The sequence below is a fragment of the Haemorhous mexicanus genome, chromosome 1 (assembly GCF_027477595.1).
Source record: "Haemorhous mexicanus isolate bHaeMex1 chromosome 1, bHaeMex1.pri, whole genome shotgun sequence".
Classification (NCBI taxonomy): Eukaryota; Metazoa; Chordata; class Aves; order Passeriformes; family Fringillidae; genus Haemorhous; species Haemorhous mexicanus.
The window spans coordinates 102,773,477-102,791,000 of record NC_082341.1 but is presented as its reverse complement, the minus strand read 5'-3'; the positions used below and the strand labels follow the sequence as shown (position 1 = coordinate 102,791,000).

Here is a 17,524-nt window from a genome sequence, read left to right as displayed (position 1 = left end):
GCAGAATAGATCTGGGGGATAAAGCCTATTTTCTTCTTTTCTGTGTTCCTTACATCTGGTTCCTGACAAGAGTGCAGAATTGCTGCTTTTAAGGCAGTTTAGTGTTGTCACAAAAGGGGCTTATTTCCTGTGGCTCTTCCGTACTTACATGGTGTTTTGCAACCCATTTGGCTAATAGTTGCTTATTTTGAGATTTGCAATTTGTGATCTTATTTTTTTTCCTATTTCCTGGATGTCATGGCAACATTGTTAAAACTGGGAGAAACAGGCTACTAGAGCTCCTCAGAAATCACACTGCTTGGAGAATCATGTTAGGGGGGACTTCTGAGATCGTCCCCCTTACTCTGAGTATCATATTTAGGATTTCTACATGGCATGCCTTTGTTTCACAAGAATTTCTGTCACACTGTAGATTTAATTTTCTCTAAAATGAGTGGGACAACTTACACCTGGAATTGTAAATCTTATTTCAAAGGATTGAAACAGGTTGTGGAAAAGGATAGCAAATGAGGACAAACTGGTGACATGACTGGCATGGCCAGCCTGAGGGCCACTTAGGGCTACTTCATGTTTTGGGGTTTTTTTGAAGATATAAATTATATATATGCAATTTTGCCCTACATGCCTTCAAGTGAATTATTAAAACCTTCAGGAGAAGCAAACTACTATTAATAATAGAAAGGATTCCTCCTCTGGAGTCAGAGAACTTTGGTTATCACAATGGATACTGTAATATTATGAAGCATTGTACTTAATCCTATTACATACTGTGAAATGCTTTTTTCAGCATTATGGTGATCACTATGTTTTCCTTTGGATTCTGGATAGTCTACTAAAATAGAAAACACATTAAGCCATTTCTGAGTCCTCCTTTCACTTACTGCTTCCTCTTAAGGTTTAAGTGGTTTATTGTCTTTCAGTCACTCTCTTTTCTGCCCATCCTTTACCTCTTCTCCCAGGAATTTAGCTATACATGGACAACTAATATAATGATGCACTTCCTGGGGGTACTTCAGAAACGCTTTGTCTGTCACAATGTCTTTTATCATAGTAAAATTGCACAAAAAAAGCACATAACAGCAACAACAACCCCTCACTGAAACAAAAAACCTGACAAACCCCAAAACACTTCTCTTTGTGGAGTTAAAACCAAACTTTATACTTTGTCATTTTCATAGCATAACTGTTTTTAGTTACTGGACATGAGAAGGAAATAAAACAGGTTTTGGAAATGAATTAGATCTTTATTGACATTTTTATGTTAAGAGGAAAATAGAGAAAAATTATCACGTAACTCCTAATAGGAAGTAAACAATTGGCATTATTTGTCTCTTAAGGCCATTTTTTGGCTGGTTTTAAGTTATGACAAATATAAGGAATTCAGTGTTTGGAAACAACAGAGCTTAAAAATTTACCATATGGTTTAATATTGTTAATATATTTTTTTTATAGCTGTGGGGAAAAAAAATAAACAGAATCATCTTTGGCTGTACATTAAAAAGTCCTGAAAGCACTATCTTTTAATTTTCATGAAGTAGGACAATCTGTATATTATGTCATGGTCTGTTTGGATCTTTCAAATTTACGTCACAGGGTACTTTGTAAATTAAACTTTATTTTATGAGCTTATGAGCTCATTTAAAAAAAACCATTTTAAAAAAGTCCTCTGTCTCAAACAACACCACCAAAACCTAAAGACATCAAACAATGGTGGAATCATCTTTGTACAGACTAGTCCAACACATGAACTCACTAATTCAATATTTCCCTAATTCATAAGCTCTCTTATTTACAAGTTCTTTAAATTTTATTTTTCCCATGAACAAACTAGTTACCAAGCTTTCAATGCCAGTGCTCATTTTTTTTCCTCTGTTGAGGAATAAATGTCTCCACACCACACTTGAAAGCACAAAGGCCTCATCAGTCAGCCTGCTGCTGGATCTGCTACAAAAACATTGGGGATAAGCTTAGGCATTTACACTTTCCAGCTCAGAAGTTTGGTCTGTAGCACTCCCATTTGAAGATGCAGAAGTTGTTGGCTGCAGGTAATATCTACCCTTATCTCTTCCTATCCACTGAGTTATATGTACAGTCTGCTCTCCCTTTGACCACTCATATTGGCACTGCTCTCAGCATATGTCAGACTTTAGGATCAGCTGTATGTTCATTATTGTCATGTTTTTGCTTTTCTTTCCTCTTAAGAGTTTTCCAAGTCATTTTGGTTGTCCTAGCTTCAGTGTCTTGTAATATCAAGAAATTTATTTGGTAATATTTTAGTATCAATTTAATTCAGTTCATATACCAGTTTCACCCAACAGATTTTGAATAACATCTCTAACCTCCATGTTCTTTTGGTCAATGACTTTGTAGCCACCATCATAGAGATGGTCACTGTAATCAGTACAGGTTTCATTCCTTGTAGGAGTGTATACGTTGTTTACGTTCAATGTATCTTCATTGCAATTAATTTTGCAGCCATAATCACAGGTTCTTGTATGTAATGGAACTGCATTAAGTGAAGGGCACTTAAGTAAGAAGTGGACTGGATTGTTTTTTAAGATACACAGCCATGAGCAATGGTAGCTTTATTTTGTCCATTTACCTTGATTTGCACAGTGACTATCAGGAGCGTGTATGAAATAATTGCTGTGTATTTTCTCATTGTGTACATATGCTGTAAGTATTCTGGGCCACTAGTACATGATTAGTTTCCTTACATGCCTGCAGTACCCCTCTCACCCTGTTGTTGTCACAACCATGTGAAGCTTCATATCCAGTGCTAACTACATGTAGGTAATTTCAGGTTAACTTAGTGGTTATCTAACATTATCACTCACTGTCAAAACGTGTCCTTGTGATGTTGCAGATAGTATTCCTTCTGTATCTAGTTTAAAGGTTGGTTTATTATGGATCTTCAATACCTGAGTTGTTTCGAAATGCAGGATCTGTTATACATAAGTTCTGGGTATATGTTCCATATATCAGCGTTACCATGGTGATGCAGGAGGGTCACACTTTCTGCAAGAGAAAACACTCGGGTCTTGGACATAATCCAAACCTCAGTTGTTTTTAACTTTTTCTCTTTTTCATTGTAAAAGGAGAGGCACATGGATAAACCCTGGGTTGTATGTTTAACTGCAACCTCATTATATGGACTTCAAAGGGTTTTATTTCTATTTTAACAGGATTTGGGGCAGCTACTGATATGAATTCCTTATCCGTGGCTCTTCTTGTGGGAGTTTGTCACTTGTGTAGCCAACTTACAAGTTCTCACAGACATGATTCCCACGCAGTACTGATAGATCCATTCTTGTTTATTTGCTGGTTTAGCAGTTTATTCCATCGATCTACTGTCCCGCTATTTTGAGGCTGATGCAGTAGCTGGATAATCCATTGTACAAGATTCAACCTAAACCAAGCTTGTCCTATTTTAGTCTTAAAATGTTTTCGATGCTAAGATTATATTTCTCCAAATAAGGGAGAAGTACCAAACCACTGGCTTAAGGCGGTTGTGAGACCGGTGAGAGCTCAGGCAGGGAAAATGTTTTGAGCACCACTATCTCTCCTCCTGTAAGGATTTCTTTCCACCCTGCAGGTGTTTGTTGTAACACACATGAGAAGTTTCCCAGATTAGTTTACCTTCCATGAAGGTGGTAGAATGTTGGTGATGTGCTGTACCATTGTTTAAAAAAAATTACTCAAATATTCAATTTGTTTCGCCAGAATTTTCACCAGTCCTCTTTTGTGACATCCTCTCTTATTGTCTGTTGAAATAAATCCTATGCTCCTGTGTGTCTAAGCTACCCCCGTAATCAGGTACTGCCTCAAAGTTTTGGCTACATTTTTTCCAAACAAATTATCAACCTCCTGGCTGCATGTTGCCAGGATGATTAAGAGTTTGGAAACTAGATGCAATTTTTTGTGGATATGTTTTTAGACTGAGCTATATCATTAATTGCTGTCCAGTGTGATGTTTTTTTTCACCATACATTTAAATCATTTAATTGGCAATATTTTTTCATCTAGCCACTGGGTGGGACCCCTAAGGGTTAGTAATTAAAACCAACTTTACAACAGGAACAGGCACACAAAATTTGATCTCCTTTTTTTTAAGTTCATAGCTTGATAGTTAGCAACCCTTAGTAAACAGCCAAGTTTTCAGGGAGTGAGTTAAATTACTTCCTATATTCTTCCCATAATGATCACATCACCCCCACCCATTTTCTTAAAGCCTTCTCTCTTTGTCAGGGTCTGTTGTTGGGTGAACTGCAGCAATACCATGGAAAGTTCTGGCTTTCCAATAGCACTTACAAAGAAAATGTTCAGTTCTATGATTCATTTTGTCCTATTTAATTTATAGATTAGACAAAAGAAAATTAACTGGTTTAATCTAAAGCAGACATTTTCTCTAAAGACAGAATACTTTAAAAAAGTTTGGCTGAGGTCTTAAGAACTAAGAGACATGTAACTAAAGATTAAGTCTTGCAGATAGAAAAAGGATGTTGAAATTGTATCCTCAAGCACTGCCCTAGCTACTGAACTGACTGAAAAATCTGAGTTCAGTGTGCAGGTATTAACATGAGGAAAGTTCAATAATTCTTTTCTCTCCGGGTGATTTTGTTTAACGGTGCCACCAAGGGTGAATTTACTGCTGTTTACCTAAAACAATAGGTGGCAAAAATAAATCAAGAGCTCTTCTCTTTCTTACTGGTGTTCAGGATCATTAAGTAAATAGGAAAGGTTGCAGTATAATTAAATATCTTTCAGACCTATGTTCTTTGTCATGTTCACCAAATGTTTTTTTTTTCTCTGAGAACTGTCATCACTCTGTTCTCACTCTATCATCACACCTCACTCACATGACACAATGAATGTTGCTCCATATATTTGTTCATGCTTATTTTAAATAATTCCATTAAGAAAAACAGCTTTAAAGGGATGTTGTGTTCCTCCTTATCACTCAGCTGTTAAAAGTGGAATGATCAGAAGGCTTCATTGATCAGAAAATCCCCCTTTTTCACCAATTCTCTAAGTTTATTTTATCTTTCCGTCCAATTTTTTATCTATTAATTATGTACACTGAATTCCATATGCTGTGCTAGCTAGTCTATTGCTGAAAACTCAAGTAGTGACTTTAAAACTAGCTCCACACAGTATTGTTTTGTCAATTTTAAACTTGTGATATTTCTGATGTTAAGAGATTGTGTCTAACATCAGCATGGCCCTTTCTTCTTTGAATTATCTTTAACAGACAAGTTAAAAATTATTCTTGTTCCCCCTGGAATATATATGTTATGTATAATACATACAATATTTTATAGATGAGAGTTTTCAGAGATCAATGTACATATATGATGTTTTCTATGAGGTGGTCATATACCAGAGAAAAGAATTATTATTTTTTAAATACCATTATAACTATAGAGATGATTAAAGATTTAATATCAACAGATTCAATATTAAAACAGTCTTCATTTGGACTGTTGGACTTGTTTTTATTGTAATTTCATCAGTGCAGTATTTTTGAGAACATGAAAGAGTAGATTGATATGAACTACAGATAAGATAAAATAAGTCCATCCTAATCATCCGTCTGGAACTGTGAGATTTTTGTCAGTTTCAGAACTTTTACAATAATCAACACATTTTTCTAATTTTAAAATCTTTGCTTCCTTTCAAGCTATTAGTTTAGTCCACTTCTTTAAAAAAAGATACAAGCACAAATCTTCATAATTCATACTTTTAATAAAATTCCTGTTACCTATTTCACTTATCCAGCAATATTTCTATTGTTTTTTGGTTTTATCCTGAGTCAGCCATCCACTGAAATGGGTTGTGTAGAGATCTGTCTCTTTTAATGAAAAAATGATATTTTATTCTACCTCTTGCAATTTTAAAGAGGGTATCTAAAAAATCTGTTTTGATTAGATTTTCTGAAAAGAAGATAGGGAAGTTAATACAAATAAAAGCATATTTTCTTTACCAGCTTGGAGTGAGACAGCACTTCTATTTCCCACAGGAGGAAAGACTACTTTTATTTCATAATTTTTTTAATTTTAGGTACAGAGTTGGGATCATCTATCCATGCTGAAGAGTGCAGGCAGAGTTCAGCCTACCATAAAATGATTAGAAGCCCAAGAGACCACCAGCTTACTGTACAAGCCTACTTCAATTGTTACAGCTGTAAGTGTTATCTGACTGGCAGTGTCCCAGCCTCAAGAACACTTGAGCCATCACAATGGAGGGGAGCAAGAATTCACGACCAATGTTTCCTTTTTAGTCTCCTGTGATCTGTGATCTTAACATCTCTCCAGCTTTGGAAACATTACTGAATGTCAAATGACAAAATCACCTCAAACCTGTAATGAAGCATCAGCAACAGGCTATTCTGATTCATAAATAGCTCTCAGGTCTTTCAAATTTTCAGTAAAAGAAAAATATTACCATTCTTATTTCTCCATCTTTTAAGATTTTTAAACTATGCATTCCCAAAATTCTCCCTTCTTTTAATGAATATGCAAAGAAGCTAGCAAAATCCACTGAAAAAAACTACTGATTATGAAAGGTGTAATAAATACTTCTGTAGATATATACTAGTTTGGGGCAGGCACAAAAAAAAGTAAGAAAATTTGTTGTATTTTTTTTAAATCAAAAAGTTTCAATTATTTCATTATGTATTTATTACATTATGTAATATGTTGTCTATATGTTATTATGTATCTAAATTTTACTGTGGTTTCATTTGTTTTTTTTTTTTTAATTGAAGCTTTTGGAAACAAAGGAATTACTACAACCCAGAAATTAAATTAACAACTGACAGCAAGAGTTTAATATTTAGTTACTTTGGCTCTACTGGGCCTCATAAAAGTTTGTGGGTGGCAATATCTTTGTATTTTGGATAAGGCTTATTCAAATTAAATTGCTGGAAGTAGATCAAATAAACAAGAAAGGCTCAACCTTGATGAAGCTTTGGCAGCAGCCCTGCTGCATCTGTGTAGTGTTGTTGTGGGGCTCGATGGTACTACACCAGACAGTGATAATGAAGGGAACTGGGAGTCCTTCATTGTCCTTTTCCTCCTCTCATATCCGTGCTCCACTACAACAGCTCTCCATAAGCTTCTAACAAATGGCAAATAAATGTCCTGAAAATCATGGAAAAGTTGAAAACAGCTGGAAAACTGGAACAAAACATGCAAAAGCTTCTATTCAGTTGAAATGAGACACAACTGAATCATACTGCCAAAACTATCTACTCTTCAGTGTTTTGTTTGCAGCATTGGCCTTCTGCATTTCAAATGCAGGTGTTAGCACTAATTGCTGTAACATAAACATTTTTTTTACAAATTGATATCACAATATAAAAGCAATTGCTTTATTACTTTGAACAACTTATTCTTCTATTGAAGTAGCAAGATTTTTAAGTTTGTTTATTTGTCTGAATTTTATTTGTTTGGTTGCTCTGGTTTACGTAACCAAGGTGAAAAAAAAAAAAAAAAGGAGATATAAGTGGCTAGTCTCAACTGATTGTCCACATCAGCATTTTCTCAGCACTGGGGTAGGGAAGCAATTTCTGAGAAACTGTTTTTCTTCTAGGCCAAATAAGTAATAAATAATCAAAACATAAATAATGAAAAAAGAATGCAACAAGATTTACTAGCTGAGTCATACCACTACGAGGTAGGCTCTACGGTACAGTAATAAGGATAGTGCTACACTTTCAAGAATAATATAATAATATACCACCTGGAAATCTTCTGGAATGCAGACAGCAAAATGAAGTCCCCGTATAAAAAATACTTGAATTTTCTCTTGCAAAAAAGGAAATACAAAGGTCACAGGGGTTTTTATTTTTTTTTTCCTTAGGAATGCAAATTATAAGGCAAGTTTTGCCTAGTGTGAAGTTCCACAGTTTGGGAAAGAAGGTAAGTAATTTGTGATTTTAGTTCAAGACAAATAACTTCCTCTTACTAGATATTTAAAATATATATTGATTCAATTTGATCTTTTCTTGAAGGAAGAAAGCTTTTGTCTGTTTTCTTTAGACTCAAACATTTTTGAGAGCACTATGATTATTTAATGACTCTTCCTTTGCAAGAAAATCCTAGCCAAATAATAGGTATGTCTGTTTATGCTGTACTCAAAAGGTATTAAATAAAAGATATTTGAATAGCTATTTCTTATTGATAAAGCACATTTCTAAAACATGAGCAGCATCATTAACTCACTATTACAGCAGTAAAAACGCCAACTGTTGAAGGTTATTTTTACGGTATAATTAATTAAAAGCTAAATTATTGTCTGTCTTTGTCTTTTTTAGGAGTGAAATTAGATGATGAATCAAAACGTGAATTTAGACTCCATTCAGAAACAAATGGAAGAGATAGAGGTTTTTGGGAATCAACCAGCACAACCTGATAAATTAGATAGATGTTGGCAACCAGGTGGCCATCTGTTTCATTCAAATTGTCCATCTCAAAGTTTCTGCCCAAATTCACCTCATTATGCACATATGCATACAAGTTTCAGCAGTGATTGGGAAATTTTTGAAGCAGTAAAAATTCAGGAACTGGAGGAAGTCAAAGCCAGAGCTGCCCAAATGGAGAAGACCATGCGCTGGTGGTCAGATTGCACTGCTAATTGGAGGGAGAAATGGAGCAAAGTGAGAGGAGAAAGAAATAAAGCACGAGAGGAAGCAAGACAATTGAGAATCAAATTAGACAGTGTCATAAAAGAGCTAAGTGTGCTTAAAAAAATAAATCAGGATTTAGTAAGTGAGAAGGAAAACTTAGACAATGGAACTGCTTGGAAAACGGAATGCCATTGCTCAGAAATATCCTATATTAAAAAAGACCAAAGCCTATCAATGTTTCTGGAACCAGAACCTCCAAAAGACCTAAGCAAAATCATCAAAATTCCTGGGGCAGAAGACACAAAGAAGGTAAAGAATGGGAAGTATTTTTTGTGCTTCACGAAGAAGTGACAAAGAATGGACGTATATGTAGAAATGGGATTTTTCAAGAATTTTGACCAAAATGCGGCCTGATCCATTCACTAGCAAAACCCTTGGGCCCCCTGACACCCCCCCATCTAAATATTTCTAATCCAAAAAAATACAGAAAACAATTCATATCTTTGCACTATGACTAGACATTTAAGGAACAGAGGCAGACTGTTATATCCAATAATTTTCATATTGTTTTGATTCTCTCTCATGTTTTACAGTAACAGGTTACCTCTCTCATCTGAATTAATCATATTTTGTATACTTACATTCTTTCTCCCCTCCAAAAAAGCATCTTGGCTTCTAAAGAACCTAAAGTCTAAAATTATTTAATTCTCTCTGAACTTCAAAAGTTTGGGAAGAGGTAGGCAATTCTTTTGCAAATTTGCAAGACTTTTTATTTGATAAGGAGTGAAATTATATCATTATATAGAATTTAAAAATCAAGTATCAGCATTGTATCAAACAGCTCCTAGCTCTACACAAAAGATCCAGTTACATTCATCAAAAATTGAAGTATTTGTTCATGTTTAACTACCTTTAGTTCTGTGCCTTGGAATGCACTGTATAGTCTTCATAGACAGCACCATGTAAAAACTTTACTTGTTTTCTGATAGATGTCTTTGTAGATATAGGTAATTTTTTTCACACATTGCAGGAAAATGTTTTTTTCCCTGCATTGTTGAAAGTAGGAAAGTTTTTACTTCTATTCAAGGGAAATTGCCAAGATCTTAGATCTGTGTGTATTCTGTTTGGAGATTTTACTCTCTAATGCATATTAATGATATTATATTCCTGTGAAATCTGAAAAAAAACCCAAAAAATGGTAATGTTAGTAGCAAGAATAAATTTTGTCAAAAAAGCATGCCTTTCATATTTTCAGGCAGACAAATGAGCCTGAAGGAAATGCCACAAAATATACTTTAACTATTTTTCCTTAGTATAAAATTTTTTCTACTTAAAAAATGAAACTTTATATGTGAATAGGAAACATTTTTATTTTTTCAGTGGTTTCTAGTTGTTTCTATTTTCTGATGTAAATTTTGAGCATTCTTCTAAAAACTCGAACAGAGTGATGTGAAAGAGGATTGTCAGTAAACTGCTAAAATGAGATTAGCTTTTAAACAAATTCTTCAGCTATGCTAAAGCAAATGCATTTCTAAGGCAAACTTGTTTATAAGAGACGTTCAGTCTTCCTCAGAAATGTGTATTTTACTTTTAACTTTTTTTCTGAGTTTGATATTAGTTTTTCTTATGTTTTGTATGCAAAGCATGTATCTTCAAAATAGATATCTATATACTTTGTTCCTTATGAAAAACTTGTATAGGCCTTCTTCAATACACTTTACATAAAAAGTTTGAGTTCATAATGTAAAGTTTCTCAATGCATTTTTTTAATGGATAGATTGCATTGCTGGTTTTATTAGTTCTAAGATTCTGTCTTGACCAGAGGTATAGCCAACAAAAGAGAAATTGAATATATTTCCTTAGTAAAGACACATTTGAAATATTTTGGATATGAAGCTTGTCATAACAGAAGCTATGAGATATCACAAAATTACAGTTATTCAAATATACTGACATTTTTGCACCTTCTACCCATATATTGTCCAGCTGTCTAAGATGTTACCTATTTCCTTTTTTTCTCCTGTGTTCCTTAAATGTCTAGAAGAGCCTTGGTAGGCCCTGCTGGAGCTATGTTTGACTTTTTTCCTTCACTTATGCTTTTCTCAGGTGTCATATTTTTGTTTCCTCAGGATGTAAACAAAGACCAAAGCAATGACAATAAAAAAATCACCCCAAAGCCTCCCGATTTCGTCCCCAATGGAATTCCCAGCATCTGTTTGGAGGAACCTAAAATAAGTTTGGGCACTACAGCTAAGACAACAGAGAATGATTTAATAAATGTATCAGTCTTAAATTTGCATTTGGCTGAGATGAGGAAAATCCTACAGAAGGAAAGAGAGTAAGTGCAAAATATATCCTACTTTTGGAATTCTCATAGAAGGATTGAAGACAGTTTCTAAAATAGATATGGTGATGTTTGCATTTAGAGCTCATATGTTCTGAACTTTATTCATTGCTATTTGCAAGGCTTTAATAAGAATTTAGAGAAACAGCTCAGCAAAGTGTGATTATTGTTTCCTTTGGCTTGTCTGTCATTTAAATAACAGGTGTTCCATACAAATATGTAATTTGGTATCAATGCAGTGATGTCTAAGGTATGTTATACCCAGTTATTGGAGTGCTTTGTGCATAATAACAAATTTTCATACCCTCTACCAGAAGATATTGAAAGAGTCCAACTGCAGAATGACAAAGGCTGGTTTTGAATTCAAAATATATGAATCAGCTGCAAAATGCCGTTAACCTCTTCACTTGTAGCAAACTCTGTGTTAAAAGCCTGTAACAAGGAGGGAGTTACATATTTATTGTACACTTATGTAGCCTATCAAATTTGCATGACATAAATACTAAATGTATATTTTGGTGGCCTAAAAGGAGTTTTTGGTATAAATGGTGAAAATTGAGAAAGGCTTTCCAAGGAAACATGCAGCATGTGAGGATGATGATGCAGTAGCAGACTTCAATCTGTAATTACAGGTGACGGTAATATCAAAATCAGCCAAAGTTAATGAGAAGATTAAAAAGAAGAAAATTCCCTGTCTGTTGCAAACATTCAACACTTTCAGTTCAGAGAGTCTCCAATGGTAAACTGTTCTGAAAAATTTCCTTCCTGTCAGTTTATTTCACATTTCCTCCCTGTCAGTTTATTTCACATTTCCTCCCTGTCAGTTTATTTCATAACTGCCATGTACATAGCACAAGTCTGAGGTAAAACGTCCTTTCAATTCTTAACTGATATTTAATGTGCTTTGTTATACGAATTAGATAGTTGTAGAAAGCATACAAGAATTCTCTAGTTGAATCATATAGCAGAAGATGGCTGTGCTCTCTCTCCTTGAAAGGTATTTCATTTTCCTGTGAAAGCAATTATATGTGTGAGTTAGGAGACTGATGCCTCACATACCCATTTTCCTGGGGTTGAAATATTTAGGGGCCTAGGTACTTCATCAGCAATCAAGTACACATACATATATAATAACTTTCATTTAGAAAATGAAAAATTTTTCAACTCTACTTTTAGTCACTTCTCAGGAAAAACTTTAAGAGGTTTTGGTTTGTCTGTTTGTTCACATGCGTCTCTAACCAATTTTTAGCTGTACTTCACAGAGACAGATTTTTTCATTTATTCATTTTTTTCATGTATTTATTTTTTTCTTTTTTTTATTTATGAATAATTTCACATTCATTTATTTTATACTGTGATAAAAGACAATAAATTTACTGGCACAGAGTAAGAACTGGGGCATGTCTATAACATGCAACATGTGGTAATGCCAACCTCAGGCAGTAAAAATGCTCACCGAGCAGTGATTTCCACATAGCAGCAGGGATTGGTATAACAACATTTCCTGCATGAAGATATGTTATGTAAGAAGAATATATGCAACTTCTAAGTATGAAGCCACTATATTTGGCAATGCAGATAGTAAATAGCTAGGAATAATGTTACTAGGATAAGTATTATAATAGTCACCAGTCTCTTGAGATAGCTGATGAATCTCTGTTGAGCAGGCTGTTACCTGCTATCTAGGAAAGGGTTAGTCTCCACCACTTAGTAGAATTGGCTGATTTTGTCATATTCTCAACTTCAGATTTCCAGTTTTCTCTCTTAGGTTTTATTCTTGCTCATGTCAGTATTTTTACTCCTGTGTTCTGGAGTTGCTAGTAATGACTATCTCAACAATCTCACCCCGTTTGCATTTTTACTCCCCTTATCTTGTGTGGCTCTAGCTTAAGTATTTTCTCACAGCTTCTTTCTCACAACTTAGCAATTTTCTCAGTGAACTCGAGCCAAGAACACACAGCTGTGTTGCATCAAAAGCAAACAGATAATAGACAGTTTGAACCCCAAGGCCAGAGGTTACTTTAGCAGTCAGTATGATCTTACTCATACAGCAGAGGACTTCTCAGCAGTTTCCTGGTTTACATGCAGCACCCTGAACTCTGACTGTATTTTTCTAGAGTCAAGTTAGCTTATACAAACCCAGTGTTTGAGTTTCCCCCTAACTAAGTTACCTAACTAGTAACCTTCTTGGTATCCTAACTCTCTCCATAAGATATTTTGCTTTTTCACCCTGAGAAGACTTCTGCTTTTTGCATTCTGCTTAGAGCTATCATCAGTAATGTCGACATAACCTTATGCACACAGATCAGGCTTTGCAAAGGACAAAACAAAAGAAGGTCTAAAAGAAATGATTGAAGTAAAGAGATGAAAATTTTCCTTCTGACATTCAAAAAGAGTCTTGGCTTGGGTTTACAGTATAAAATTATGTATCAACATCCTCTACTAGATACTAATGGCTCACATCAATTACACATTTGAGGTCCATTAGCATGAATGGAAATTACAAACCTTATGAGTGGGTCAGCATTTTGCATAATCAATCGCTTAAAATAGCTATCTTTTGTCATCTTTTGGATGTGTTCTCATCTGTCTTCTAGCTTTAAAATACTAATTTGTTCTGTTTTGAACTTAAAAGTGTTTAATTCCTCTAAAACCAAAAGCCCACAAACTAGTTGACTGCTAGTTGATTATATCAAAGAGGAGCTTCTTAAGATTGGCTGGGTAACACAGACAATGGATACAAAAGGCTCTGATGGAGCAACAAAAAATCCTTTTATTTCCTGCAAGGATCACTGAACACCAGCACCGGTTTCCCAGGAAGGTCGCTGAGTCTGCATCCTTGGAGACATTCGAAAGGCATCTGGACATGGTCCTGAGCAATCAGTTCTAGGCAACCCTGCTTGAGCAGGGGGTTTGCACCAGATGGCCTCCTTGGGGTCACTCTCAACCTCAACTATTTTCTGTAATTCTGTGATTTAATTAGATGATGAGTTAAAATTTCTCGTTACAACATCCATGAAAAATGCTCTGAACTTGATTCTAGTAATTAAGTTGCTTCTGATGTCTGCTATATTCTTTCTTGTACTCTTTGATTTCTTTATTTAAATAGTAAACTTCATGTAATCAGGATAATTTCTTTCAGATAGTGGTATCAGAGGGAGCTGATCTCACTTAAGTACTGTAATACAAAACAAGACTAGTGTCTTCTAAATAAGCAAAACATACTGTACCTTCCTCTTTTACTTTTCAGAACAGACCCATTTCTGAGGACTTTCACTGCATTCAGTGCAGACAATGGACAATTATTCAAAGTATTAGAATGCCATCTTTCATGCTTTCACTTTCTACTGTATTAAATGTCCCACTAAGAATTCTCTTAGTACCCCAATGAAGTCATTATATTATTCCAAAGAAATATCCCATTACTTTGAAAGCAAAACGGTTGAGTTGAAGTGCATGAAATATATATTGCTCCATTTGGCTCTGTGAATAATGGTGTTTATTTTATTATTGTAATGTTATGGCATTTCTAGGTCTTTGCAAAGATAAGCTGTGCTATATACTAAATCTAGGCAGAAAATGGAGATCCCTGATTCAAGAGCATTAAGTTTGGGTATAAAAGAAGAGAGAAGAAGATATTTCACTATAGTGGATTGCTTCATTAAAGCAGCTGACATTGCTTCCAGGACCTGAGTCAGCCCAGTCAGTGGCAACTCTTGTTATCTCTGTGCAAGCCTGCAGTCTGCTGCATAGAAATGCCCCAGACAAATTCCATCAATACTCTTTGCTCTAATATGTGAATATTTAAACCAAATATTTTCAAAATATAGTTCTAGTAAGCCCAACAATAACATCTTTGTTAAAAAGGTTGAAAAGTTCTGTTGGCCTCCATTAGAGGACTACTGTGGCACACAACAGTTTCTTGAATGTCCAAGTATTAGAATTTTCTTTTCAACTATTTCATATTTTTCTCATTGTACAGGCATAGTACTTCTACACTAAATAATACATTTTCCTTAAATGCTTCTAGCATTTCCTTCCAGGAGCAATTATTTTTTGCAACATGAAGTATACATCTTTTAATAATGTTTTTTAACATTTAACATCAATCATCTTTGGTTACTGGTCTTTATAGTGCATATTTCCCCCTGTACACATGTGTTTAATCTGCTGTTTGTACTAAATACAAGTGATGTAATATGTTTTCTTTGAGGATCTTCACTAATGTGAAGAAACTTGGGATAAATTAGGTGGCCTGAACCACTAACTGAAGTTAAATTTTCTTCAGTTTATCCCAAAATTTCATTTCATTTAAAGTTTCAATTCTGTGCTACTGGATTTCTGTTTTCTCTTTAAATATTTTTTTTTGATGAATCTTTGGGACTAATTATAGCAATGATAATAAAGGTTTTTAGAAAAGTCAAGATATAACATTGACAAATGCAGCATAACTCAAGCTACGAGAAGGAAATTCAAAGTAATTTTTGTTCTGTCAGCTTCAAAATCGTACAATGTTAATTTTAAAATACTTTTTTAGAATGAATATATTTCTGGAGAAAGAAATGGAAAAGATGGAAAATGAATTATTTCTTTGGAAATGGAAATATGAAGAACTGAGACAATCCATGCTGGAAAGCCTGAAACAGGTATGTTAGCAGTACATTGTTATCACATGGAGTAAGAAAGAAAATTGATTAGACTTCTGCTTTCCTGTGTTGTAGGTAAGAGTAAAATTGTGTCCAGGTTTTATGACTGTGATAAATACATCCTTTATCAATGATTATTCTGTGGAACCAGGTGGGAGGGACCTGGTGCGGGTGTGTGGATGCTGCCATAGCAGCACTGATGCTAGGGAGCTGTGAGAGTGGCACTGGGATGGCTCCACAGGCTTCCAGGAAGGGACCAGCCAGAGGAGGCAGGTTCTGGTGCCCCATCCCCACGTGTGGTGAGGCTGGTGGTCCTGACTTACAGCAGTGCGTGGTCAGGGTCCAGTGGGGCTTGTGTTCAGGGAGAAAGGGCTCCCTGTGGGGTAAGGGGATGTTCAGGAAAGCCTTCCCATCCTTCCTGTGAGGCTGGAGAAATAGAGCAGTAGGGGTGCAGAAATTGCCTGAAAAAATGTGTTGTCCCCATCTACCTGGACAAGGAAGTAAGGCTGGGCAGGATCAGAGAAGGCAAAGAGGAGATTACCGGGATCTTCACAGGGACCCAGAGATAAAAAAGTCTGAACCACATGGGAGGGGCAGCCAGAGGCTGTGAGTTTCACAATGAATAGAGTCCCACAGTAGGAGGGCTGAAAAAGTATGTTACCCAGCAATTGGGGGATGGCTCTTTCTCCAGATCTGCAATTCAAAGGGTTCAAACAGCTGGTAGTGAAGTAAGAGAAGAAAGCGATAACTTGTGAGGCATCAGAGCCAGCTTTAGCACACACCATGCATTAAGATCAGGAGGAAGCAGCAAGTGGCAGTAGTAGGAGGCTTGCTCCTGTGAGGACAGAAACCCCAGTGTTCCCCACTGGCTTTTTTGAGGGTTATGTGGCTTGCTGTGCACTAGGATCCATAAAATTGCAGAGAGATTGCTAAGGTCTGTCCAGTCCTTAGACTGCTATGCTACTATTCATCCCCATGGGCACAGCTAGGGGCATCTTGGGAATGATCACATAGCTCTGGGATTGAGGTCATGGGGACCCGAACTAGGAAAGGAAGCAATGAGAGATTACAGAGCACCGTGAAATGAAGAAGAGGTGGTCAGCTGGAAAAGTCAGGGCATAGGTTGATAGGAGCATGAAAGACTTCAAGAATGATAAAACAATGTGAAGGGACACCTGCCTCAAATATTGGTAAAGAAATGCACACATCCTAGGAAATAAGCAGGGAGAATTAGAGCTGTGTGTGGTTACAGAACTACAATATTGTTGGAACAATTCAAATACTGTGCCAAGTACATGCGACTGGAGTACTGTGGAGGACTTCTAGAAACACTGGCAAGGAAGGGCTGAGGGGATGGAAGTTGCCCTGAGATCTAAAAGCAGCTCAGTTCTTTTGAGGTCTCCAGAAGGATGGGGGATAATCAGACCTGTGAATTTAGGATCAGAGGAAAGGCCCGTGAGGGTGTCATTGTGGTAGGAGTTCGTTACAGACCACCTAATGAGGAAAAAAAAAAGTGTTTAAGAACTCAGATCTCAGAGTTGTAAATCCCAGTTCTTGTGGGTGATTACAGCTGCTAGAAAGTAAGAATAGCTGCTGCAGTCACAGAGATTTCAGTGGGGTTTCAGGAATGAATTCTTGCTGAAGGCCAACACGTGGTGATGAATAGATGGATCTGCTGTTGACTAAAATAAAGGAAACTAGCTGGGTATGTGATGATGAATAATTTCCTCATCTCTGATAGCTTTAAAATAGCAGTGTTGGTCACCCTGAAAGAAGAAAGGCAAGAGGCAGAGTACAGACCCTGAGCCTAAGGAGACCAGGATATTGGCTTAGTCAGAAAACTCTTGGGAAAGCTCCCATGGGAGGCAGCTCTGATAGGTAAACAAAAGAGTCAACCAAACATAT

The 17,524-nt window shown here is 35.9% G+C and overlaps 1 protein-coding gene across 4 annotated transcripts in view; it reads left to right on the top strand.

The window, feature by feature from the left end:
* Positions 1 to 17,524, top strand: part of CCDC102B (coiled-coil domain containing 102B) — a 141,549-nt gene that overhangs the window by 6,523 nt on the left and 117,502 nt on the right. For 3 of the 4 annotated variants that reach the window (XM_059857491.1, XM_059857464.1, XM_059857482.1), the window contains exons 2-6: positions 6,061 to 6,183; positions 7,864 to 7,922; positions 8,318 to 8,938; positions 10,759 to 10,967; positions 15,511 to 15,619. In XM_059857491.1, the coding sequence (XP_059713474.1) occupies positions 8,330 to 8,938; positions 10,759 to 10,967; positions 15,511 to 15,619 (927 nt within the window). In that variant the 5' untranslated portion in view covers positions 6,061 to 6,183; positions 7,864 to 7,922; positions 8,318 to 8,329. The remainder of the gene's footprint in view (positions 1 to 6,060; positions 6,184 to 7,863; positions 7,923 to 8,317; positions 8,939 to 10,758; positions 10,968 to 15,510; positions 15,620 to 17,524) is intronic. The other variant, XM_059857472.1, reaches the window with a different exon arrangement.